The sequence below is a fragment of the Protopterus annectens genome, chromosome 15.part0, assembly GCF_019279795.1.
Source record: "Protopterus annectens isolate FY-2018-M chromosome 15.part0, PAN1.0, whole genome shotgun sequence".
In the NCBI taxonomy this organism is placed as follows: Eukaryota; Metazoa; Chordata; order Ceratodontiformes; family Protopteridae; genus Protopterus; species Protopterus annectens.
Genome location: NC_056749.1, coordinates 268930489 through 268957553, shown reverse-complemented (window position 1 = coordinate 268957553; position 27065 = coordinate 268930489). Strand labels below are relative to the sequence as shown.

Sequence of the window (27065 nt, the reverse complement as noted above, 5' to 3'; positions counted from 1 at the left end):
TGATGACAGTATAGGTTGACTTGCCCAAAAGGCTCACTGAGCTTTCTGTACAAATGTAAAATGTAAAACACAAAAGTAAATCTGAAAGTGATACATCAAGTGATGGCACAAGACAAAACGAAAAAGAGCCCAGTGACCTGGTGTTGCAACTTGAAAAATAAGAGAGAAGTCCCTTTCGTATGCAAGTTAACATTGTGTTTTATAGCATGAAAAGGAAAACCGTGGCAGGAGTTACAATTACTTTTTGGTCAAGCAGGCAACTGTTAAAATATCAGATTATGTAAGCTTAAAAGGAATTGCTAAACATGCAACTTCATGAGGACCCTGCCCTCTTTGTTGAAGTGCATGGACTGGATCGTATGAAAGTATATGAGTGATGTATCCTCATGATCTGTGTCTGTCCACTTCAGGATACTCTTCCCTGTCCTGTCTGAAGGGGTCTGGGGGATGTTCGGAGGAATGTCCATAGTGGTGTAACTTTTTGAGTGGATTTTTGTTAATGTGTTGTGAATTTGTGTGCTTGCTGTTCAAGGATGCTGTTGAGATCTGAAGAAACAGAGAGGTGTTGAATGTTGTAGGATGTAGGTTAGGTGTTAAAGCCTGGAAAAATCTTAAAAGATGCTGACTTGACTAATGACTGTTGTAGCTAGTTCCATCTGTTGAAGTGGATGGACATGGTTCATGAAGATCTGTTATGGCAAATATATAACTTTTTAAAGTTTATGCTAGCACACCATCATCCTTCTCCCCTCTATATTATTGTAACCGGTTTACTGTCATAACCTTGAAGTGCACTTTATTGTTTCTTCACATCGCCAAAGCTTAATGTTGAAAGTGAAAAAATTTCACAACCCCCTGTTTAACCATGTTAATACTGATTGTTTGAAATTCGCTGTTATAGAAATGTGGCCATTTGAATTTCATGTGCCGTTTGGTGTTCAGTGATGCTGGTTCACTGCATTGACGTTCGAGTTTTAGCCCATTTGAAACTGTACTTTGCTGTAGCACCAGTCAAAGTGCACTTCAAGGTAATGGTAGTAAACCATTGTAACCTTCCTTCTTGACATACACATTTTATTTGTTCCCTTATAGTTTCTTCATACTTTGAAATCTAGAGTTCATATTGAGCATCTTCCTGCAAATCTTTGTGTATGTTTGTGTGTGTCCTGCATATTATACAAGTATATGTTTGTGTGTATAAATACATAGACAAAAGATGTACATGTGTGTGTGCATGTGCATGTTGCTGTAGAGGTGGGTGGGGTGTGTGTGTTCTTGTTCTACATCTTGTAACTGGCAGGCATCCTCTTCTGTGATCTAAACCGGAAAAAGTAGGCAGATGGAAAATACAAGAATGAATGAATGTGTAAAGTCAAATAGTCCGACTTAATTTAACATTTTTATACAGCCATATTAATATCTAAACAAAAGTCTACTATAAATAACTGCATAAATCACCCACTAAATGACTGCATAAAAATCTTGCCAGATAACTGCAGTAATACATGATAGGTTGTACAGTGAACAGATATTACAATGAAACAAGACTTCTAAAGCAGTTGGCTTTGGCTTTTGCCACACATTACCTGGTGTGTGCCATAATATCTTTTCATTCAGGAAAGGTGGGTGTGGGTGTACACACACACGCACCCCCCACACACACACACATGCATAATATGTACATGTTTGGTTATATTTGCATGTGTATTCATGCTTGAGTTCACGTTAGGTTATTCAAAGTTAGCAGAATTATGTGGAAGACTATACATACTTTATGCATGGTTTAGACCTTTGTAGTGGTATTGGATGGTCTCATTATGTGCCTGAGTTCTGCTGAGTGGATTTATAAGTATTTTAAATAATGACTGCAATACCATACTTGGCTCAATAGAGTGGTGACAGTTGGATGTAATTGCCTGATGTTTTGCATTTTATTTAGCAAAGCACTGCAGATGCTGAGTGACTGTTGTTTTTTTATTATCTTGCCAGAAATTGGTGCTGACCAGCAGTGCCAGTGTTGTTTTTGAAGGCACAGACATTAAAAATGGACAAGAAGATCTCCCATATGCTAAGAAACCCATCGACTATTACACTGAAACAAAAATCCTCCAAGAAAAGGTAAGATTGATTATACAATAGTCTCACCTTTCCACCAAAGTGAAAGTTCATGTATTTTAGTGATAAAGTGGAAAATGTGATAATGTAATAGAAAGAATGGGACAGTACTAGGAGCACATTATTAACTTAAAATCCTCACAAAATAACTGTCAATGTTGCACTGTAATATGCTTGTTTGTCTGGGTTTTGAGACATTTTTTCACAAAAAAAAATCCTGTATGAGTGGTGTCTTGAAATGTCAGTGTTACAACATTGCTTAGAATGTAACATGTCAGTGGAGCAACATCTGACATGCTCGCCCTTGGTACAGAGGTCTGTGGGTTCTTTTCCCTCACCAGATACCAGGCAGATGGATTGCTGACACTGCAGTGCAGCATAAGGGAGGGGGGGTTGCTGCACTCCCAAATCTGTTGTCCTTCACATGAGACATTAAACTTGAGTTCCCATCTACTTGAGTTGTTGGTAGCTCAGGGGGTGTTAAAGATCCCACAGCACCTTTCATAAAGAGTAAGGTGAAATCACAAATGCCAAATTTCCCCTAGAAGCATAAATACCACCATGGGTCTTCCACTCAACTTGGAGGCCTCATTTCAGGGGACTAAGTAGTCACCTAAATAAATAAAATATTTTATTTTTCTCAGAGGCCACAAGTATGGTTGCCTAGTTGTTTTGGTTTATTAAGTGTTTATCTTGATCAGCTTCTTTGTTGGTTTTTGCTTTTGTTACCCTGGAATGTAGATATTCAGTATAATGCATGGATTCCAATCACTCTGATTTATTTAACATAAAATCAGCACATAAAATTCCTTGTTGGTTTATTGCTTTACTTACATATTTCAGTCTGTAATTTCTTGAGAGGATAGTGAAGAGAATAATCAGATGACCTGGAAAGTAGTATAAAATGTGGATTTCAGTCTGTAAGTTACTTGGGGGGGGGGGGGGGGGGGGCACGGACTGTGAATAGAAAGACCAATGGATAGAGCATCTAATAGCAGCTATCAGTTTTTTTGGAGAGCTACATGGGATGATGTTTATAATAGTCTGTTTTTTCATGAGGCTGAAATAGCATCTAAATGTACTTGTGAGTAGGACAGAATACACCATCATGAAGTTTTGTTCCATTTGCCTTTTAAGAAAATGAAAGGTCACTGCCTTGGTCAGTATTACTGAATGGACCATTTGTTTCTTGCTGCTGTCACAGTTTGAATTTTTCTGTCTTTAGTAAAATCCTGCATTTTTATGCCTGATAGCTGATGTCCATCCATTCATATTGCTGTTTGGACTATGCAGGCCCAGATAAGCGTAACCCTTCTTGCAGTGGAATTCCAGGAAGAAAAGCTCCATTGAAATAATGGATACAGAATTAAAAAAAAAAAAAAAAACACCACATTTACAGTATTATAAAAAGCTGTTACTATGAAAACTCATATGACCCCACTTAGTTTGCAACATTTTTCTCCCCTGCTGTTCACCATCTCACCAAAGTTTAGTACTGCTTTATTTGAGGAGCTATTGTTTAGTGTAAATTAATCAATGACCATTTATGCGTAGTACTGTTTGCTTTATGACCCTTGTTCTCTTGCTGACTTTCTGGTTGTATTATGCTAGACAGAGTAACTATACAGCAACATTTGTGGGAGAAAACATTGCTCTGGTGATCTGAAGCTAAACCCACCCTCCTTTGTTCATCTATACTTAGTGTAAGATATTCAAGGGTCACCCAGCCTCTGGGCAGTTTACAGAGTTTATGAAGATGTGGAACATCCTTGCAGGTAGTCTTCTTAATGGGCCATGTAGTTATCAACTTTTTGCATCTGACTGTCTTATTTGACTGTAACAACATTCTTTTTTTTTTGTCCTTTTAATTTCTCTCTTTCTGCATATGCCTTGCTAGTGTTCAAGAATCCTGTCTTGCTGCTAATGAATTAATGCTGTTATTCACTATTTTCACTTCTTTTACAGCCATTTCTTGTGTACTGCATTGTTTTATAGCTATTTAATGTCTTTAACACTTGTTCGCAATCCCTTCATGAGTGTATAAACAGTAGAGGAATTTAATATGCAAGCCCCAAGGTATAGTGCTTGTCATTAAGAAAGTCATTTGCTCATCTCTGGTCTGCTGTACCTGCTACCATTTGATGCATGTTCCTGGATGCAATGTATCTGTTCACTTCCATTGTCTTTTTTATCAACAAATCTTAACATTAAGCACCTTCTTTAATGGGTCCTTTTAAGCATTATTTGACTATGACCCTGTCAGCCTGAGTTTGTGTAGCAGTTCAGTTGCTGGAAAAGTTGGGTAGTGTGTGGGAGAGATCACTAAATGCTGCCTCGTCCATCCTAAAGGGGGGTGGGCAGGTGATTCCAGTTGTCTGCTCTCCACTTTGCAAGGTGGAAACTTGCATAGCAACAAAAGTGGGTATAGGAGAGATCAGCAAATGCTGTCTTGTCCATCTTAAGGGGAGAACAAGTGGTTCTAGGCAGTACAGGAGACGTGAGCTTGGAGATATCAAACCTCTGTTGGACCCCACACAGTTGCGTGGGGAGAGTATAGCACACCCCTACTGTGATGTCTTGCTCACATTAATCACCTGGGGGTGGGGTTGAGCCTTGATCGGAAAACACTGCCATAGCTGGTTCCCTGGATGATAATTTTTGAAGTGGGCTGGTGGCTTTTTGTAGTTTCTGGTCTTGGGGACAGTTCATGAACATCCTAAACTACAAAGGAGGGAGTAAGGAAGTGAAACCAGACTTTAAGGCCACTGGGACAAAGGATATCCCTCTCCCAGCAGCAGATAGATTGGTGAGCCTTCACAGGACATATAGGTCCTCCACAACTATCTAGAAGATGGCCCTCTCTGTTGCTTGGTACAAATCGAGTTAGGGCCTCTGCCTTGAAAAGATGGGCTCAAGGTCCATGGGAGGCTTTGGGGTGGGGCTAGGCCTTAATAGGAAAACACCACCATAGTTGAAGCCCTGGATATTTTCTGCAGTAAGGGGTGGTGATACTCTGTAGTTCACTGTTCTGAAGACAGTGTCCATCCTCAAGTGTGACTGGCCCAGGTCTTGGGATGGTGAAACCAACTCCCAAAGGCCATTTGACAAAGATGTTCCTCCCCAGCAGCAGATTGAAGGTGTGTGTCTGTGTGTGCCTTGGCACAACTAAACTCCTTTATGACTGTCTGAATAACATTTCCCTCCATTCAGCTCTTGCTCATTCCAAGTAGGGCTAGGGCCCTTGTATCGAAAATGATTGGGCTCAAAATCTAAGGGAGGAGGGCTTGATGTAACACACTTTTTTTCATATGTATCTCCCCAAACTGACTATTGTTTTGCGGCTCTGTGTGGCTTTTCTTGCTTCTTGTCTAGTAAAACCCTGCATTTGCATGCCTTAACCTAATCAGTGCAGTGAATGTCTGTAGCCACTCACACTGGCACGACCTGTGCTGCCTTAGAAAGGAGCATGACTGTGATGAGTGGCACAAGTGCCAGAGGTTCAACCCCTCCACTACTTGAATGTGAAGAAGGCAGAGGCATTTAGCTACTTTATGACCAAAATACAGCAACTACTGACAGCTCTTCTTGCAGATATCAGTGGGACAGTCCTCATCACAGACCCAGGATTAAGTCCGAATATAACCAATAGGGGCAAGTATTCTGAGAACAGATCAAGGCCCGACCATTTTATCAATAAGTCCAATGTTCAGCCAGCCACCTAAAGTCTGCAGGTGATAAGTTTGCATTTGGCAAACAAGGTTGGGATGAGTGGGTTGTAGCAGACACGTAGACTCTTGTGGGAGTGCATCCAGGGGTTCTTGCACATCGCTATTCATGAATGATTGATTGGAACTCCTGGTCAGGCAGCATGATACAAGGGAACTGTAGCTTGGGTTATGCAATGGTAACTGGAGCCTCTGACTCTCCTGTTGACATAGTCTTCATGCTTAGTTGGGTAAGCATTTTCTGCTCGGGGAATGTTTATTAGATCATCCTGTGCCTGGGCTGATGTATTTATTTTTTATTTATTTATTTATTTACATTTGTTGACCGGGATTGTCCGACTGGACGTAGGTCCATTTTCAGCGGAGGTCCAGGGAGACAAGCTCCACAGTTAAAATAAACAGACAGTAGTTACATTGGATTACATAGCGATTAACAATATAACATAGCAATTACTTACAACATATTTACATATGAAGAACATAGTACATCAGTAGACAACTAGAATCTTTATCTGTGAAGTACATAACAGACATTAACAAATGTTACAATAAGAAGCTCCTGCTGTATAATAAGTACTAGGCTTATGAGCATCTGAGCTTGCTATAATCAAGGTAGTTAGTGGAGTGGAAAGAAAGGTAGTGGTTGGATGGGGTGGATGATTTTAGAATGGGAGTTGCAAGGGCATAGCCAGCATGTTTTTAGGTGCACTTTTAGTAAAGTTTTGAAGTGGGTGCATGATGGTACGGAGGTAATTGTGGGTGGGAGGGAGTTCCATAATTTGGCTATGGTGCAAGAGAATAGTGCTTCACCAGCAGAGTTATTGGCTTTAGTGGTCTGCAAGTGATTTTTGTTGCTGGATCTTAGTGGTCTGGTGGTGCGATAGGGTTGGAGTAGATTCTGGAGGGTTGGGGCATTTAGTGGATGGTTTACTAGTTTGTGGGTGAGTGAGAGTTGATACCATTGAAGGATGTGAGGGAGTTCAAGCCAGCCCAGTTCAGCAAGTGAGAGACAGTGGTGACTACTGTAGGATGCCCCTGTGGCAAATTTGGCGATTTTGTTGTAGCAGGTCTCTAGCTTGTTTAGATCGCATTGCCTTAGGTTGGTATATATCGGAGAGGCATAAAGTAGGGTGGAGATAAGGTGGGAATTTGCTATTGAAATATTTGCTGCTTTGGTGAGAAGTTGCTTATTTCTGTATAACGCTCCTAGTTTTTTGTGGACTTTTCTTATGTCACGGATATGTGAATGTCAAATTTTTGTTTGTCTATTTCCACTCCTAGCAATTTGGTGTGTTCAGTTGAGTATATAGTGGCGTTGTCTTTTGCTGTGATGTTAAAGTGAGAGTTGTTTTGAGTATGTTTGGTGGGTTGGAAGATGAGTAGTTTAGTTTTGTTTGGGTTGAGTATTAATTGGGTATCGGATAACCAAGTTTCAACAGAGGAAAAGGCTTCCTGTGTGACTTTTTGCAGTTTGGGTAGGGACTGGGCTGAGCAGATGATGGTTGAGTCATCTGTGCATTGTATGAGTGTGCCATGTTTGGTGGCAGAGGCTAGATTATTGGTGAAAACAGAGAACAGTAGGGGTCCAAGGATGGATCGTTGGGGAACCCCTATGGTAGTTGGGGAGATATGTCATTCTGCCATACAACGGATTGTTGGCGGTCAGACAGGTAACTCTGAAACCAGTTGGTGACTGAGAGAAGGATAGGTTATTGAGGACAGAGATAAGTTGTTTGTGTGGGACCATGTCAAATGCTTTAGATAGGTCTAGGAAAGTAGCAGAGAAGAGATGGCCATTGTTTTTATGCTGAAGGATAGTGTTAGTAAAGGAGAGTAAGGCAGTGGTGGTGCTATGGTTTGGTCGGAAACCATGCTGAGTATTGGAAAGGAGGTTGTTAGTAAGGAGGTAGTCTGAGACCTGAGTGTATGCATCTCTACTATTTTGGAGAGTGGAGAGAGAATATCTATGGAGCAGTAATTGGTTAGTTCTGTGGAGGGTCTGCCTTTGTGGAGGGGAATTATATGTGATACTTTCCACAGTGTAGGAACGTAACTTTCTGACAGAGATCGGTTAATCAAGATGGATACTGGGTAGGCCAGAGAATCAGCTGCGATGTGTAGGTATTCACTTGGGAAGTTGTCTGCTGCTAATTTGGTGGGCTTAAGTTTAGTTAAGAGTTTTTTTATGTTGGAGGTAGGTACAGGAGAAAAAGAGAAGGCAGTGGGGAGATTACTAGTTGAAGGTGTGGGTTGGAGGGGAGGGGGGTTGTGTTTAGCTAGTGATAGTATGGTTTGTGTGAAGTGTGTGTTGAATGAGGTAGCAATATTTTCTGAGGAGTGAGGGATGTTAGGAGGAGGGGTACTGACTTTACCTGGGTGGAGGATGGAGTTTATGGAGGACCAGAATTGTTTGGGATGTGTTGGGAGGAGTCTAGGGCAGACTGGTAGTACTGGAATTTGTCCTGTTTTATTAGCTTTTTGACTCTATTGCATAGTTTTAGGAATTTCTGTCTAGTTGAGGGGGTTTTGGTTTTGTGCCAGTGCTCCCAGTCTTTATCCCTGTTTTTCCTTTCTGACTTAGTGGTTTTCTGTAGCCATGGGGAGGGTTGTGCTTTGGTTCTGGAAAGTCTTATGAGGGCATGGTAATTAAGGATGCTCAGGAAGGTAGTATTAAAAAAATTCAACTGCGTCATCAAGCCTGAGGTACTTTAGAGGACGCCAGTTACATTCTTTGAGGGATGAGATGAATGTGAGTGGGTTAAAGTTTAGTTTTTTATGTATTTGATGGTAGATGACAGGTTTAGCTTGGTATAGGTATTTTTTGAGTAGGAATGTTGGGGAGTGATCACTGAGGCTATCTGATAAGCAGCCTGTTGTATATGACTGGGGGCTCTTACTGACTAGTATCCAATCCAGGGTAGTGTGCTTGCTGGAATTTTTATTTATCCTGGTTGGCGACTGGACTAGTTGGGTGAAGCCATGAAGGTTTACATGATGGGTTGAATGGTTGCCAGAACAGGATTGCCAGTCAGTGTTGAAATCACCTAAAATTATAGTTTCTTGGGGGAGATGGTGGGTAGACTAGCTGAGGAGGTTTTCTAGTGAAGGGATGTTTTTGCCAGGTAGGAAGTAGCATCCAATTATGTTGATGGCTTTGTTTTGGTTTATTTTGAGGTTGGTATATATTATTTCTTCATTGCCTATTTGTGGAGCTGATGATTTAAAGATCTGGATGTTTAGATACTGTTTAAATATTATAGCTACACCGCCTCCTTTCTTGTTTAGCCGGTCTACTCTTAGTATGCCATAACCTGTAGGGAGTATTTGCTCACTGGTAATGTGAGGCTTTAGCCAGGTTTCTGTCAGGATGACTATATCTGGGAAGTACAAGTCTATGGTGGCATGGAGTTCATGGACTCTGTTGGATATACTTCTAATATTTAGGCTTAGTAGAAGGAAGTCACTTGGCTTTCTATTGGCTGTAATATGGGAGAAGTTGTGGTTTCTAGTCTGATTATGAGGATTGGGGTTGGAGATGGTAGGGCCAGGGTTGGGGTGGATGTCTCCACTTAGGGCTAGTTTTGATATGCATGAGGTTATTAGTTTTCTCAGTTTTTGAATGCGTTTGTTTATAAGGGAAACTTTGATTGTGATCTGTGGGTAATAGGTATGGTGGGAGGGTTACTATGTTAAGTTGTTGGGATGCTTAATGTTTGAGTAATATAGTTGGTAGAATATGTGGGGGTACATATGGATGGTTCTTGAGTTGGTGGGAGGGGAGCTGAGTGAGGGTGAGCCATGAGTGGTGATGTTGTATCTCTGAGGCTCAGCATGGATTCATAGGTGTAATTGTCAAGCGTTCAAACTACTGGTCTACCAGAAACTGGATTGCTATTATCCTCTTATTTTATTCTTGGTTCATAAAAGTGAATCCCTTACAAATAAATCCAGAGTATTGAAACTGCACAACCCAGTGAAACCGTGTACTTTTATTAGAAACAATGGAAACACAAGAAAACAATGTTTTCTGCAGGGATACAATGCACTTTCTTTTTTCCTGCTGTGGGGGGCTTTGGACATCCATTGTCCCTGACTTGTGTAGGTGTGCTAATATTGTAGTCCTCCAGTGTGAAATGGCAGTACAAAAAAAAAAAAAAAAAAAAAAAAAAAAAAAAGCTTTAAAATGATGAAGTTACAAAACAGTCATTCAGTTTATTTGCATCTTTGCATTTGCTGTGCTCTCAGCAAAACTTTAGACGTTGAAAGAACATGTTGCCACAGAAGGCTCTAGAAGCTGTGCTGGTGTGGTGGGGGGGGTATGAGGAGGAGGGTCAGGGCTTTTACTTTTCATTTCTTCTGTGCCCTTTGGGAATGGATAGATTTTGTCCTGTTCAGGACTTTTGTAGTTTCACCCAGCACGTCTGGGTCATTATTTTTCAGATGGTCACCTGGAGGGATTCCTATATTTGCTGTGTCAGGGTGACTGAATAGCACCAGTAGAGATTATGGATATCTTTTGGTATTTCGGCACTTGAAGTTTCATGCAAGAGATTTTTCTGATGCATTCTAGTGGGTAGCTTTTCCAGTGCATATAAAGTGTTTCTGCTTGGGCATTAATCAGAGCTGATTTTCACTAAGACAGTATGCCTTGTAACCAGAACCTTGCAGGGAAAGACTGTCCTGGTGTTTCTATACTGCACAGCAGGTTAATGGTAACATTTTCCAGGGATTCCTTGTAGAAAGCTGTGTAGTGGGCATTGCTGTGTTTACATTACCTGGGGTAAACATAAATTGGAAGAAGTCCTCTCTGTTATGTGCTCATAGGAAACTTGTACCAACAATGACAATGAATTGGACATGCTTCCCTGTCAGCTGTTCCTGCCCTTGAAATAGGCCCTGATGAAGTCTAGGCTGTGACTGACTGGGTGAATGTGCAGTGCAGGGTCTGTGCCCAGATTATGCTGTGTTTTCTGTGCTTGTCAGCTGTCACAGTCATCATGGTGTCAGTTGCTTGCCTGAAAACGTGGCTGTTGCAATGGATTGGTTTGGTGTTCTGTGTTTCTCAGTTGTCACATACTTGCTGAATTGCTTCTGGTATCCAAACTTTAATGCCAAGTACCAGTGTGGTGGACATTTCTTGTCAGTCTTCTGTGACTTTCTTTCTGTAGCCATATGCTTCTCTCATAGGATGAATAGTTCACTTGTTGTATCATGCCATACAGGGAGTGTGGATCCTTATGAAGATGGGACCTCCACATCATACATATCAAGCTGAGAACAGTACTCTAGGCTTTAAAATCGTTGGAGCATAAGCTACTTCCAGACTCTGGCCTTATGTCAGGCAGCCAGTCCATTGTGTGGTACCTGTGCAAGCAAGGAGACGAAAAGTCATACCACCTGTTGCAGGGAAGTGATGCTCATTTGGCAGTGAACCACAGACAGAAACTTTACTCTCTGTGGTTAGCATCTCCCAGGAGCTGAATGAGCAAGCCGACCTTCTCTCTGAGGCAAGAACCCAGTCCTCTTCTGGATCTGAAGTGCAGACTCCTTGCTTGGTTAGGATCTGAAGTGCAGACTCCTTGCTTGGTTAGGATCTGAAGTGCAGACTCCTTGCTTGGTTAGGATCTGAAGTGCAGACTCCTTGCTTGGTTAGGATCTGAAGTGCAGACTCCTTGCTTGGTTAGGATCTGAAGTGCAGACTCCTTGCTTGGTTAGGATCTGAAGTGCAGACTCCTTGCTTGGTTAGGATCTGAAGTGCAGACTCCTTGCTTGGTTAGGATCTGAAGTGCAGACTCCTTGCTTGGTTAGGATCTGAAGTGCAGACTCCTTGCTTGGTTAGGATCTGAAGTGCAGACTCCTTGCTTGGTTAGGATCTGAAGTGCAGACTCCTTGCTTGGTTAGGATCTGAAGTGCAGACTCCTTGCTTGGTTAGGATCTGAAGTGCAGACTCCTTGCTTGGTTAGGATCTGAAGTGCAGACTCCTTGCTTGGTTAGGATCTGAAGTGCAGACTCCTTGCTTGGTTAGGATCTGAAGTGCAGACTCCTTGCTTGGTTAGGATCTGAAGTGCAGACTCCTTGCTTGGTTAGGATCTGAAGTGCAGACTCCTTGCTTGGTTAGGATCTTTCAGATGTGTGCAATCTGAAAATGATTGTCATTCATGATGAGTCCTGCCTTTGTTTTGTTTGGTTCAGTAGGACAAGGGAAGTATTGTGGTAGGAGTGTTTTTTATCTTAAAACACTGGAGAATTACATATGCATTCTTGCTTTATCCACTAATTCCACATATTATTGAAATAATTTTGTGGAGCAAAAGACCAAAACCTATTCCACATATTATTGAAATAATTTTGTGGAGCAAAAGACCAAAACCTATTGCCAGTGCCTCTTGGAGTTTGTAACTATACAAAATAGTTGAATGAAATTATCATTTCATTGTATAACATAGCCAAATTCTGTCTTTCATTAAGTACTGCTAGATCAGGTACTGTCTAACCAAACATCACATTATCATTCTAAAATAGTTCATCCATAAACCTCCAGGGTCTGAGGCAGTGATGCAACTGCTTTCTTCTTACTGACTGTTCAGCCCTTCTACCAGTTGATAGTACAACCTGTGAGAGATGCAAATATTTGAGGAATATGAAGGTAAACCTCTCGCATCAGCCTACTGTCAGTAAGCATTATACACCCACATTGCTACATTAGACAGAATACCTCTCCAGGCCCATAATGCATGCTGAAATTCTAAAGAAAAGTTTGCCAAAGCTTCCTAAAATACACAGACTAAAAGATTCTGGCCTGCAGCACAGAAGGGAGCACCTAATCCATCTGTGTTCATTTGTACTGCAAATCCACATAACTCACCCAAGAGTTGCAAAGAAAGCAGGCCAAAGCCCTTAAGGCCCACTGAGTCTGGCTCAGCATAAGGAAATGTTTTAGTCATAGATGACTGGTGAAAGGAATAGAGACTCCATTTTCATCAGACTGAACAAGAACAAGGTGACTGCAAGCTGCTTGTCAGGTGCCTGGGTCTGTGATACCACAAGGGCTCTAAGGTTCTTTTCAGACAGAAATGACTATGACTTAATGGTAGTCCATTTAGGAGTAAATGATCTGAGATGTTTGGGAGTGAATAAAAGAGACATGCAGAGAAACATGATGGACCTTACTATGCATATTTTAGAGGCGTGAAAGACATTGGCCTTGATTAGGGACTTGCATTCATCAAGAATGATGATTAGATACCAAGACAAGTCAATTAACTGTAACAATTAGCTCTGTAGTTATTTTTCTAATGGAATCCAGTATATGTCATCCTGGAATAAGACAGCAGATAAGCCAGGGATGGCTAACAACTCTAATATCAAGGTGTTTGCATACTAGCCAAAGCCCTTGCTGTGTTTTTCAGCAGAGTCCCTCTACTGAACATTCCAGCATAGCAGAACCAAATTTAAGTTCAGACAACATCTTTCTGGCACTACTCAAAGATAGGAATTTACACAGAAGGATGCCAGAACTTGTGGCTGTCCTGCAACTCAAACACATTTTGTGTTGTTACTTAGATATGGTTTAAATCTAGTGACAGCACTCCCCCTCTAGCAGGATTTAGGATAACACTCCACCTATATCGGGGTTTAGCATCCGTCATGCTATCAGGCACTTTAACTGCATAGACATCTGTATCTGTGAGAAGCGCTGTTGGGTCGCATCATTTTGTGGAATTCTAGAGTAGAGGGTTCCCTTTGACACTCTTGGGACCTCATTGGAAGGATTAGTTAGGCACAACTTCCCTAGAGGTGATTCCATTTTGTCTTCAGTCTTTCAGTGGCAGAGGTCATTATCTGTTAGTGAGACAGATCAGTTCAGGTCCTCTGTTTGCCAGATGATTTGAGGTGCATCATTTTGGTATCTTTCCTCACGTGATCATCTTAGACCTAATCCTCAAAGTCTGCTATCTGGTTGTGGTCTCTCAACTTCACCATCAAATTAGCTGGAATCCTCAACTTTGGTGGAGGAGGAATTGCAGGGTGAGCTTATTCCAGGTTCAGCAGCCTAGGAAGGCTGAGCACTTGGTTGACTTTTGGGAGCTAAGAGTCATGGGTGCAGGACTTCATCACTGGAGAATTGAGTATGATGCCATATCTAGGGTTGGTGGAGACCTATCACCAGCACACACCACCGTTGGCACATGTGGGCTGACCTGTCACCGTCTAAATGTATATGCTCACAGTTGTACAAGCCCAGGAGTGGTATTTTATTTGGTGCATTTTAAGAGTGCGAGACTACCTTCACTGTCAGCTCCCCCAAGGTGCTGAAAGAGAAGATGTTTGCTTTAACTGAATTATATTTTGAGCCATAGAGCTCTTTCCACTTCTCAGTGGATGATGTCTCCCTTACCAGTGCATTGTTGTTGCTTGCAAGATTACCTGACCTTTGTTCAAAATAGTTTGTGTCTCATAAGTGCCTCAACAAGGTTAAAAAATTGCCATCACTGTGATTGATAATTAGTTGTGTTAAAAATGTGCAAGCCTATAAACACGTGAAAATCTGCACTGATCCCTCACCTATGTCTGCACCACATGTACAGAAAGTTGTAAAAGAAAGTTACAGCTTGTCCGACAATGTTTCACAGAGCTGTCATTCTTCTCACAAGTGCAGCAAAGAACCCTTTCAGTAGAACTGTACTCTTTCCTAAACTCTGGAAGCAGTAGGTATCACATCAGAAAACTAGAGTTGTAAAGACTGCAGAACATTCAAAACAAAATTTTCAGGACCATGACCAGACAGAGGACAGTACTCTGTACTACTCCAGAAGAAGGATGTCTGTGCTGCAGAAAGCCCTTCCTATAATGGGCAACTACACCTACAAACTGTGTAATCCATGTCCTGTAAATGTGTTCCATAATCTTACACTGCAAGCAGAACTCTCAGGCATCTCCTGGTACATGTTGTTATTAGTTATATAATACACCATTCCCTTGTTTGTTCAATAGTCAAAGTTTTTTTTCCACTCCTGGTGTCAGCCTTTGGGGCCTAAGACTGTTGTGCCACGTTTCTGTAGCTAGGATTCCTGATATGGGGATTATCTCCCTGAGAATCTGCCCGTGTTCCATTAGGAGAATGTTTGTGTTTCCATCGAGGAGTTCTGCATTCTAGATGTGTAGTTCTGCTCCCCATTACATTTGCACTTTTCTCAGTGAAGGCCAATTTCTGTATGCCCTTGTTTGCTTCTCCATTGCTGCAGTCCCAAGTTCTAGTGACTTGTCTGCTGCTTGTGGGTGTCTTCCTTCTCCTTCATCAGTGTAGAAATGCATTCTGCTTGCGGGATTAGCTCAAATCCTGGTGGTGAGGGGTTGAGGTTTGACACGCCCATGGTTAACCTCACAGATCTGAGAGGCCTAGGTCTGGCAAATTTCAGCCAATGAAGTGGATCCTTCCACTGTCTGTCTGCCTGCCTCCTTGGGGGTTCAGAAGATTGTATTTCAGGATGCAGAGGATATGTAATTTAATGTATTTGGTCTTCCCTGGACTATAGGCTCATGTGATTGGTCTACAGGACCCCTCCCCCCCAGCTTATGGATCTACTTCAGTTGTTACATTACCTTTCTGGCTATATATTCACATTATAATTAATTATGATGATCTGAATGCCAGCTGATAATAACGGGAGGTCTCTAGTTGGTATTAAAGCCTTCAATAAAAGGGTGATCACTATCTCATTCCAACATGGCTACCAACAGGCTGTCACTAAACCAACTAGGGTAATAATATTCATGATATTATTTGGGTCAGTTGGGAAATACCCTTTGACAGAAGTACCTTAAATGCAGAAGTCAGTGACTCTTGACTACTTCAGACTTTAGTGGGAAATCTTCCTTGATACTCAGAAAATGGCAAATTATTCTCCCTTCTTTAAACAAAAAATCACGCAAGGTAATTACCATGCCAAACAGAATCCCTACACACACATATAGAACAAACACTCATTCAAATTACTTTCATTGTCACTGTTGTAAAAATATAGTTCTTACTGTTAATATATATTGATAATTTTGTCCCAGAAATGTTCAAGAGAATGCTGTAGCAACCATGACAACATTTGGAGAGTGGTACGTTAATACAGAAAAACAATGCCTCTCTTATTGTAGTGGTGTCAGTATCAAAGTAAACTGCGTAAAGTAAATCAACTCATCTTTTGTTTAAACTATGCGAGTTACATGTGTATATTTTTATTGTATTAATGGATTTGCTTTACCTTTGTAGGTTTGTCAGGAGTGACTTTCAAACAATTCTTCATGACCTGCATTATGTTTAGACCCATAATCTTGTTCCATTTTTGAATTTGATAATCACAAAAATAAAACCAGGATTTAAACAATTGCTGCCATAACTATGTAATAAGTATAAAATTCTGAACTTCTTTGAGAGATCTAGAGGTCTAACTTTGTTCTTCAGTAGCAGGCAAGATGTCTAAAAGAAACCCCAAATCCGAAGACGTCCAAGGCATCAGGTGGCTTACAGCAGTCACTTTATTAGACCATAAAAACAAACAAAAAAAAAATAATAAAAGTTGAGTACATTTGTCTCAAATCAGGGACTTCCTCGGAACTAAAACACTTCCATAAAAATCTCATTGAGTAACCCCACTTTGGTCACATGTCACAGTTTCATTAATTTAATTGGATACATTTATAGTATATTTGTATACAAGATGTTTTAATTCCAACATAAAAATCAAAACAAAAGTAGAATGATAGGTGTTATAATTTTAAATGTTTAATTTCAACACAGTTGCCAAGGAAAGAAAGTGTCATTTAAACCGGATGGAAAATCTGCATTAAACCTTAATTGCCAACAACATTTTCCTAACCTGTAAAAATTCCTTCCAGGGACTGCCCCTACGGTCAGCCTGTATCCATTCCAAAACAGAAAACAAAAAAGAATCATTAAAAATGGTAAAATATGCCAAGTAAGAGCATTGTTAGTATTCTTCTTTAAAAATATCAAATGTATGTTTATGTATACATTCATGCACACTGTTTAGTGTTCCCTATATAAAAAGCGTTATAGTCCTTGCTCCTTGATAACACAGTTGTCGTAGAATTTAATGACTAGTGCTGGAAAATTTGCATTAACTAATAAGTCTCCTTCTAAAATATACCCACATTGGGTGCACTTATTATGCTTGTAGTAACCATATCTTTTATTCCTACATATTGAAGCAAGTTTGGGACCCTCCAACATTTTTTTTTATATTTATCCTTTCTTAAAAATCACTTTTAGGGTACTCCCTGCAATCTTACTAAAGTCACTGAAAATGGTAAAAAATATCCCAGTTGTTAATAATGACCAAAATAGGGTTGCAAGCAATACTATAAGTAAAACATAATGAATGTTCTAACTGCAAAACGCTCTTAGTCTGTGGAATGTCCCCTTTCCAAAAAATGGCAAATGCATCCCCAAGTTCCTCTTCTGAACTACTTCAACAGCAGTTATATCCAAAAAGGTATTGGGATACCCTGTCCTCAATAGCATATTGTTTAATTCATCTGTTTCCTGGAAAAAAAATCAACCTCTCTAATATCATTCATGCCAAATAGACAATTTGCCCCTTTATCAAGGATTTTTTTCTGAAAATACAGATGACAGCTAGGGAAATGTAAAATGGATTTCAAATAAGTGGGCTTCCTGACCTTTGCTAGTTTACAGTATCGTTGTCCTATAGCATGTGCATGTAACCTGCTTAACTCTACCCATTAATCTAAATAAAAAGGAATAAGCTAACCTTCACCATGTACTTTAGTGCCTGTCTCTGTTATGAACCACTTATATTTCATTCTGGATGCAGCTGATTTAAGAAGTATTTAAGTAATTTGTTTATGTCCATTTATTTCACTCTACACCCATTTCAGAAAGCATAGGTCCAACCCTTTCATTTTCAAGTCATCATCATTGCCCTTGCATCCGTGTTTTTTTCTGAGAACTGTCTGAAAATTCATTTAGTAATATAGATGTACTGTGGGGAGACGTGTGAATGGGCGTACCTTCGTTGAAGGTTGTGCGTCAGAGCTGGCAACTCGGCACGTAATAATCTACTGCCAATCATTAGTGGACCAGAGTTCCACTGTGGCGACCCCTAACCGGGAAAAGCCGAAAGACGCAACAAAAAGATGTACTGTGAGGGAGCTGTTCTCCACAGGCCTGCACTGAAAATGTGTACTGCCCAATCAGACTTTCCCAGTCAACAAAGACAAATAATTTAATGAACTAAATAAATAAATATTGCAATATGATTATTTGTGATGTTCAGATTTGTGGTACCTTTGTGAGGAGGAAGAATGCTGTACATGTTTCATCAATGATTTCCTTAAAGTCCTGGTCTAGGAAAGAATAGAAATCTTTCAACAGTGCCATTTTTTTAGCAGAAGTTGAAAACTCACTATATACTTTCAAAAACCAGTATCTCCACCTCAAACTTTGCATGGGACTTGCTTGCATGCTTGGCACAGTTGTGTATAACATGGCATAAACAGTTTGCTGCAATGATGCAAGACACCTCAGATTTCAAACTTTTAAAAACAGATCTGTGCTTTCCATAATTAACAGATGCATTGTCTGCAGCATAGCTAGCAATGTTTTTTGTACTTTTGAGTCCTTTCTGCACAAGGACGTCCTTTATTCTTGTAAAGATACATTCAGCACTTTCATTATGATCCTCGTAGAAGTCAAGGAGTTTCTGTTGTGTGCCATGGTTGTGAGTGAAGTACTGAATAACCAAAGGAAACATTTTTCTGTTCCCTTTATTAGATGCATCTGATCCCACTGAGAAATAGGAATTGCCAAGTTCCTGCAGAAGGAGCTCCTCCAAATGAGGTGCAAGTACATTCATGACAATACTCTCAGATTTTGTCTTCCCACAGATGAATTTCGAAGCCAAGGTAGAATCAGGGAAAACTGTCTGTACCAGCTTACCTCCACATTCCATGGATACTTATGAGTGACCATGTTTCACTCCATGATAGACTGCTGTCACTTCAGCTGCAGTCACTTTGGAAGCTTCACTGGTTGCACTTACATGGCTGATTAAACTTTGTCATTACAAGGTTCTGCCTCTGGAGCTGAAGGCTTTGCTGATGTCTGTCTGACTTCTGATGACTTTTCAATGCCTTTTCCCCATCCCATTTTACAGTGAAAGTTGTTCCACAGGATGTGCACTTTGCCATGGCATCTGCATTTGGAACAGGCGGCACCCATGAGAAGCTTTGCTCCCACACCTTATTATAACTGCAGAAAAACTTCTTAGGAGACACACTTTCAGCCTCTTGATGATCCATTCACCTTTTCCCAAACATGATTCATGCAGGATCCTTGCTCAACACTACAATAAACCGAAACAGCTATTAATACAAAATCAAAACACTTGTGACCAACACCAGTGCCTGATGGGGCCTGTGTCAGTCAGTAGCCAGAGTTGATCACATTTGCATGTGAACCTCCAGTCTTTTACACCCTGGTAATACCAAATTGGTATAAGGGAAAAAAATGTGAAAAAGAGACTCCACATGAAAAATTAACAGGGAAGGTCAAGCAATGAAAGGCAGAAGCAACTCCTATCTGAGGGACATTCTGCAGCTGTTACACATGAACCTGGTGTGACAGCAGAATATGCACAGAAGGCATTCAACTGTGTGTAAAACACATGGGTCCGACACTACAGCAGTGCACCAAGTTAAGACCCTCTGCTGTTATGTAGAACTCAATGCAAAAGTTATCCAGCTGAGTCTGAACACAGCAAGAAAGTTCAGGCATACTGTGGACTGACAGGATAAAGACGAAATACATGGTAGCTCAGCAATCATACCCTCTGAGTACAACTGCAATAACCTGTATAAAGACAAACTGGACATAGTGTGGGCTGACATGATGATAAACATGAAATATGTAGCTCCGCAATCGTAGTACCCTCTGGCTGCAACAGTAATAACTTGCGTAATGACAAACTAGACAGTATGGGCCGACATGATAGACAAATTATGTAGCTCAGCAATCATAATGCCATCTGGCCGCAACAGTAATAACTTGCTTACAGACTGCTCAAAAATCAGATTTTAAAATACTGCAATCCTAGAACAGGCCATGCATTTTCTTCGATAGAAGCCTAACAAAAATATTTAATGGAAAAGCATTTCTATAGGTTTTCAGCTCTGGAATGGTACAACATCTCACCATTCATAAAAAGTGACCTTCTGAGTAGTTAGTTCAAGAGGAAAGGCAAAACATGGCCTTGTTTACATTGCCATTGACCAGTCCACCTCATGATGCACATGAGGTTAATGAGATGCACTTGCCAGAGGGATGTTTATTACATGCTGTGCTGTACCAGTCTTTTCTTTTTCTGAATCGCCCTCCGTGTCAAGGTGAACCCTGACCAAAGGCATTTAGAATGCGGTCCCTGCTAAAGCTCTGACTGGAGTGGACTGCCCCTGCAAGTACTGCTCCTGTTTAACCACTGCATGCTTCACAATGGTTATGTCAGAGGCTGTCTCTCTCTTAGCAGTGGCCTTTTTTCCATCCACCAAGATAAGATATAAACTTTGGTGATAGTCTGCTACCCCTGTTGTCTCCAGACAACTTACCACTGGCATAATGTTTATTCCCACTTGCTGGCTCCCCCATGTTTTGTTCCTCACCTTGCTTCCATGGACATTGTTATGTTACATGGCCCCACTGGTTACATTTAAAACATCTAACCCTTGATCCTGGCCATGTACCTGAACTAGTGGCTTCCCCTGTTACTGGTGGACTCTGTTGGGGTGGTTTAGGCTGCCCACCCTGGGTTCCTTATATCCTTGTGCAGCACTGGGTATCCCATTCCTCTGCAGTGATGTCCTGCTTGCTAAGTAGAGATCCCCTTTTTCCCCAGCTCATCTGCAGAGTACTCCCAGTCTGCTAACCAGATTCTCATGTCTTCAGGCAAAGTACTAAGGGCTTGTTCCCTCACCAAAAGGTCTGCCAGCCTTTCAAAAGTGGTGACCAGAAAACCACTCGCCCATCTATGAAAATAAGTGCTTAACTCAGCAATATAATTACATAACTGTCTTGTGTCTATGCTCACAAATTTTTTTCTGTAAGATTCAGTTGATAACTTAAAACATTTCAATAAACATTTTACTTTATCATAGTTTCAACAATCCGTATCCGACAATTTAGAAACAGCAGTTACAGCTTTACCATGAAGTAAGGGGGTCAGTAACCGTCCCCAGAGCCCTTGATCAATACTATACTGTTTACATACTCTTTCAAGTATATGAATACATCTATCAAAATAATCACCCTCTGTAAACTGAGGAAGAAATTTACTGACCTTTACTGTTTTGGCTTCCTTATCAGCTGCTTTAAGGCCCTAACAAAGTGTGTCCAGTCTTACTGTGCAATAGTAATATTAAGACAACACTGGTAGTTTGACCAATGGCAAGGTAGAGTGGCCCATAGTGTCACTACATAAATATGCAAGTAGTCTCAAAAACTTAAATATCTACACCACAATGAAATGTTTAAACATATTTAATAAAAGAAAATATTCAGTATATATATTCACTGTAACAAGTTCAAAACCACATGAAAAATTTCAAACATTGACAGTCTCAAACATCTACAGTGAGCCTTGCTATATACCCAAGACAGTACACCTAGAAAGAAAAAACACAGATCAAGGTAAACATCTAGGTAATAACAGACTAGAAATTACAGTTCTATAGTCAAAGCATCTTATACAAATCATAAAGTCAATATATATTCACTGTAACATCAAAGTGCCAAACCACATGAAAGATTTAAAATAACATTGCAGTAAAAGCAGCCAAACTAAGCCATGGTATAGAATATATACCCTAGAAAATGCAGATCAAGGTAAACATAGCAGCGATGACAAACTAGAGAATTAGCTACATTAAGCCTTGCTATATACCCAAGACAGTACACCCTAGACAAAAAACACTGATCGGTAAACATCATGGTGATAACAGACTAGAAATGATAGTTCTACAGTAGAAGCATCTTATACAAATCATGTAATCATTATATATTCACTGTAACATCAAAGTGCCAAACCACATGAAAGATTTAAAATAACATTGCAGTAAAATAGCCAAACTAAGCCTTGGGACCGTATACCCTAGAAAACGCAGATCAAGATAAACATATAACAGTGATGACAAACTAGAGAATTGATAGTTCTACAGTCATAGCAAGAATCTTATACAAATCACAGTCAGTATACATTCACTGTAACATCAAAGTGCACCCACATGAAAAATAAATCATTAAAATAACTGCAGTAAAAACAGCCAAACCAACCCTTGCTGTATATCTCAGTCTGCAGACAGTATCCTAGAAACTACAGATAAAGATAGATGTTGTGGTGATTGCAAACTAGAAATGATATAGATCACTTGTTCTATCAATCACCACAACATGTTGAACATCTAGATACAGTTATAACAAGCATCTTATACAAATCATTTGCTGTCACTATCAATGAGAGTGCCAGCACAGCTAGTGGATTAATATAAGTTTAATATTTACAAAATTCACTAGTAGCTGTGCTGGCAGTATCTCATTCCCATAGCCACACTAAGTTTTGAAAATCTACATCTTTCCATATTGAATTTCACTTGCCTCCAAAAAAGCAGTAGCAGGGCTCCTTAGACAATCTCTCAGCCAGGACAGGACAGGCACGGACCATGCAAAGGCAGAGCAAGCAAGCAGCAGACAGGGGAGAAAAGAGCTCCTAAACACCAATTTATTCAGCAGCAAAGGTACTGTACACAACACCACCCGGTCCATGGCACTGCTCCCTTTCAGCAAGCAAGCAGCAGGGCTCCCGAGTCCCGAATCCTTCCATCTCCAGGCTCCAGCAGCAACCGAAGAGAGCAGACAGGGGCACAAGCCACAACTTCCCCGACTAGAAGAAGACCACCAGGCAATCCACCGAACGAGCCGAAGTCCCAAACAGCCGTACAGTTCAAGGCAGCAGCAGCAAGCACAGAAATCTCAGACCTTCCTTCTTCACCTTTTAAAAAAAAGGTAACACATAGCTCAAAGCCCCGCTTTTTATTCCTTAATTTCCGCGGGATTTGCAGGCATCTACTAGCAAATCTAAGTGTTGATTGGCTGCTTGCTGCATGAGCTTCTTGATGCAGCAAGCAGCCAATCAACCAAGACGGCAATGCGTTTTTTTTTGTCAGCGTACAGACGCGCTGATGAAGTTCTCTTCAGTTCTGGAATCTCAGAGCGAGAACCGGAGTGCCCTACTGATTTCCTGACACTCTGGGGAAAAAAAAACGGAAGTGTGGCAACGCTGATCTGTGCATTGTACCCATTGAGAAAAGTAGCCTTGCAGTTATTTTATGCACTGACTGCTGCTAGTCTTTCGGCTTTTCCTGGTTAGGGGTCGCCACAGTGGAACTCCGGTCTGCTAATGATTGGCAGTGGATTTTTACGGTGCCGAGTTGCCAGCCCGATGCCCAACTTTCAAAGAAGGCACACCCATTCACGCACACACCTACCTGCATGTCTTTAGACGGCACTCGACCGTGGGCACGACATGCAGACTCCACACAGAAGATGCTCCAGCTAGAATAGAACGGGAGAACCTCTTGCTGTGAGGCGACAACTCTAATTGCTGCACCACCATGGCCATTATGTGCTGACTGCTGCTGCTACTCTAAAAAGCACATTGGTAATGCAAGGCTTTTTTTTTGTGTATTAAATTTTTTATTTTATTCTGTGGTGATTATGAATCCTGGCCATCTACAACAATTTTATGACATGGCTTCTACCTATAGAAAGCATCTGACTCAGACAAACAATAGCGGAGACCATATTTTTCTTTCTTTCATATTTTACTGTATTCTAATTTTTGAATACTAGCCTGGTGTAGTGACTGACCTGCTACTAATTCCATAGAAAGCAAGTGTGTGACAGAAGGTTGGAGCATTAGTAGACACTCTCTTCTGTTCCTTTTTTAGTTTCTAGTTTGATATGTGGTGATTTCTGAATACTACTAGACAAATGCACTATTTTTTTATGAGTGGGCTGCTTGTACATCTGTAGAAGCATGAGTGATGCAAAATTTAAAAATGAGTATACACTGATATTCCACTTCCCTAGCACAGTAAATATTGTATAGTAATACTTTTGACTTTGTATCCAAAGCATAACTTTACCATTGTATTTTTCTTAATGTCACTTCTGTGATATTGTACTCTTGTCTGTTGTGTATTGTGACATTCAATCCTCACCGCTGGCAACAGTGGGGGACATTCACTGGGAGGATGACAAGTACACACAGTATGACCAGATGCAGCTCTCTGCATCAAGGGCAATTTCCCTTAAGAGCACACAGAGCCAGAGTCCATCAAGGGAATGGTTTCTCCCTCTTTCTCCAGATTCCCAGTAAGACTTCCCACTTGCACAGCTATAGAGTTGAGTCCTTAGCCAGGGTTCCAAGCCAAGTACTCCAACACTCTCTCTGTCCAACCAGTGCTTTGTGTCCCTGCCTAAGTAGCTGACACACACACTCTTGGAGATTTGTTTTACACAGACACACACAGACACACACTGAAAAGGCTGGCACAGGTTTGTTAGATATGCCCCCTTCTGCTCAGACTATAAGGTAGTTACCACAACCACCAAAACCCCTTATCAGCTACTTTAAGGCCCTTAACAAAGGGTGTCCAATTTTACTGTATAATATTAATACTAATACAAATGGTAGCTTGACCAAGAGCAAGGCTATTAGGAGTGGCCCACACAGCGTCACCAAATAAATATGCAAGTGCTCTCAAAACTGAAATATCTCTACCCAGTTCAGCCACAATGAAAGATTTAAGTATATTTAATAATAAATAACAAAAGAACATGACAATACTGAATATATATTCACAGTGAAATCAGAGTTCAAAACTACAGGAAATATTTAAAACAACATAGCAGGACAGTGTCAAATAAATAAAGAAAAATATCAAAACTAAGCTTTACTATATTCCTGATCATATCTATGAGAGTTTTACTGTTCCCTAGAAACTTACTTCATTAGAGTGTTGAATGGTTCTTGTTGTTGTTTTGAGGTCAAAGACAGAATGTAGACTTTTCAAAATAATATCTCAAATATTGCTGCTGGGATAGCTTACAGGATGACGTCACTTCTTGTCATCTGACTTCTAGTTCCCAGGCCCAAACCCCCATTGCTAGAAGCTGGCAGCATTTAGCATCTACCTGTAAAAATATACAGACAAGGGATTTTCCTTGTATCCTTGGCAGATGCTGGAAATCATAAAGCAATTGCATTCCTTCATGCTTCAAACATAGGAATTAATTCACTCCAAGGACAATACAGATTTCCTAGCATAAACTTTGTGTCTCTAGCTGCATTGAAAACTTTATGGCGTAGCCTATAAAGTCATTTAATTTCAGATATTTTTTCGAAAGTTTGCTGGACTGAAGTTAACCTTCAATATTCCAGTTAAACAGTTACAACAGTACATGTACATTTTTGTTGCCTTCCAGTAGGGCACACTGTGGTTACATTTCAAACAGCACTTTGCAAATACATTTTCAACACACATGCGTGTACAAACAGTTTGCTATACACATTGCATACAGTTCTAATACATTTATAACACAAGTATCTTGTATAAATCATTTCAATTTTCACCAATGACATGTAATTATTTACAAAATTCCAGCTAGCTGTGCGGGAAGCATCTCCTTTCATCACGTTTTTTCCCCTTCAAAGATTCAAGCTAGTTTTTCAAGAAACTTTGCTTGAGAGGAATGAGCCTTTCTGGGAATACCTTAACCCATTCCCTGTCTTGATGGCCCATTTGCATTGGCATTGCTAACCCCACTGTGGTGCTGCACTGTCATGTCATATGCCTACAACCTTAGGATCCACCTTAGTAGCTTGGCATTTTGCAGGCTGGCTCGATGTAGCCATGCTAAGGAATTGTGGTCTGTAACTACAGTGAATTTCCTTCCATACAGATAAGGCTGGAGTTTCTGCAGTGCCCATACTATGGCTAGACATTCCTATTCTACAGCTGCATAGAATTCCTCCCTGGGTTGGAGCCTACAGTTGAGATATGCCACTGGGTTCTTCCTCTGAGGAAACCTGGCTGAGTACAGCCCCCACCCGATGGTTTGAAGCATCTACCTGCACAACAAATTCTTTGCTGTAGTCTGAACTGGCTAACACAGGGGGTCCTCCCAAAGCTTCTTTAAGCTTCTGAAATGCCTGCTGACATGCTGGGGTCAACACTAACTTATCTGGGTTGTTTTTCCTTGTCAGGTCTGTGACGGGAGCAGCTATGGTACTATAATTGGGGACAAACTTTCTGTAGTACCCTGCTGTCCCTAAGAATGCCCTCACATGCTCTTGGTAACAGGGGCAGGCCATGCCTGAATGGCTTCCACTTTGGCAGGTTCTGGCCTGATCTTACCACTCCCCACTCTATGTCCAGGTAGGAGACCTCTGTCATACTCACCTGACAATTGCTGGTTAACCCTGTCCTTTGTAGTCTGCCCAGCCCCTCCCTGATATGCTGAAGTTGTTGTTGCCAGAATGACTGTAGATGGCAGTATCATCCAGTTAAGCAAGGGCAAAAATCTCCCGCTCCTGCTAGGATATGATCTACCAGCCTCTGGAAAGTCACTGGGGCATTTTTCATCCCAAAGGGCATCTTCATGAACTCATATAAGCTGAAAGGAGTCACAAATGCTGAGCTCTGTCTAGCATTGGGAGTCAAGGGCACCTGTCAGTAGCCCTTGGTAAGATTAGTAGTGGTGAGATACTTAGCCCCACCCAGGCTTCATCTATCCTAGGCATGGGGTAAGTATCTGACTCTGTGTGACTGTTTAGTTTCCTGTAGTGCACACAGAACCTAGTGCTGCCATCCTTCTTTGGTGCCAGCACCACTGGGGAAGCCCAGGGACTGTGGGACTGCTGGACTCCAGGATTACTCACAACATTTCCTGTATTGCCTCCCTCAGAGTCTCTTTGACTCTTTCAGGCACCCTGTATGGAGCCTGCTTGATAGGTCTTTGGGGTCCTATATCCAGAAGGTGCAGCACCCAGCAGGGTAAAAGCACTCTCGTCAAACTAAACTAAAAACAACTTGAGGAATTTAGCTCCCAGGCCAAGGAATACCTCAGCAAGGAAACCA

At 41.0% G+C, this 27065-nt stretch overlaps 1 protein-coding gene across 5 annotated transcripts in view; it reads left to right on the top strand.

The window, feature by feature from the left end:
- Positions 1-27065, top strand: part of NSDHL (NAD(P) dependent steroid dehydrogenase-like) — a 276923-nt gene that overhangs the window by 82146 nt on the left and 167712 nt on the right. For all 5 annotated transcript variants that reach the window (XM_044057023.1, XM_044057026.1, XM_044057022.1 and 2 more), the window contains exon 5: positions 1990-2118. In XM_044057023.1, coding sequence (XP_043912958.1) covers positions 1990-2118 — 129 coding nt within the window. The remainder of the gene's footprint in view (positions 1-1989; positions 2119-27065) is intronic.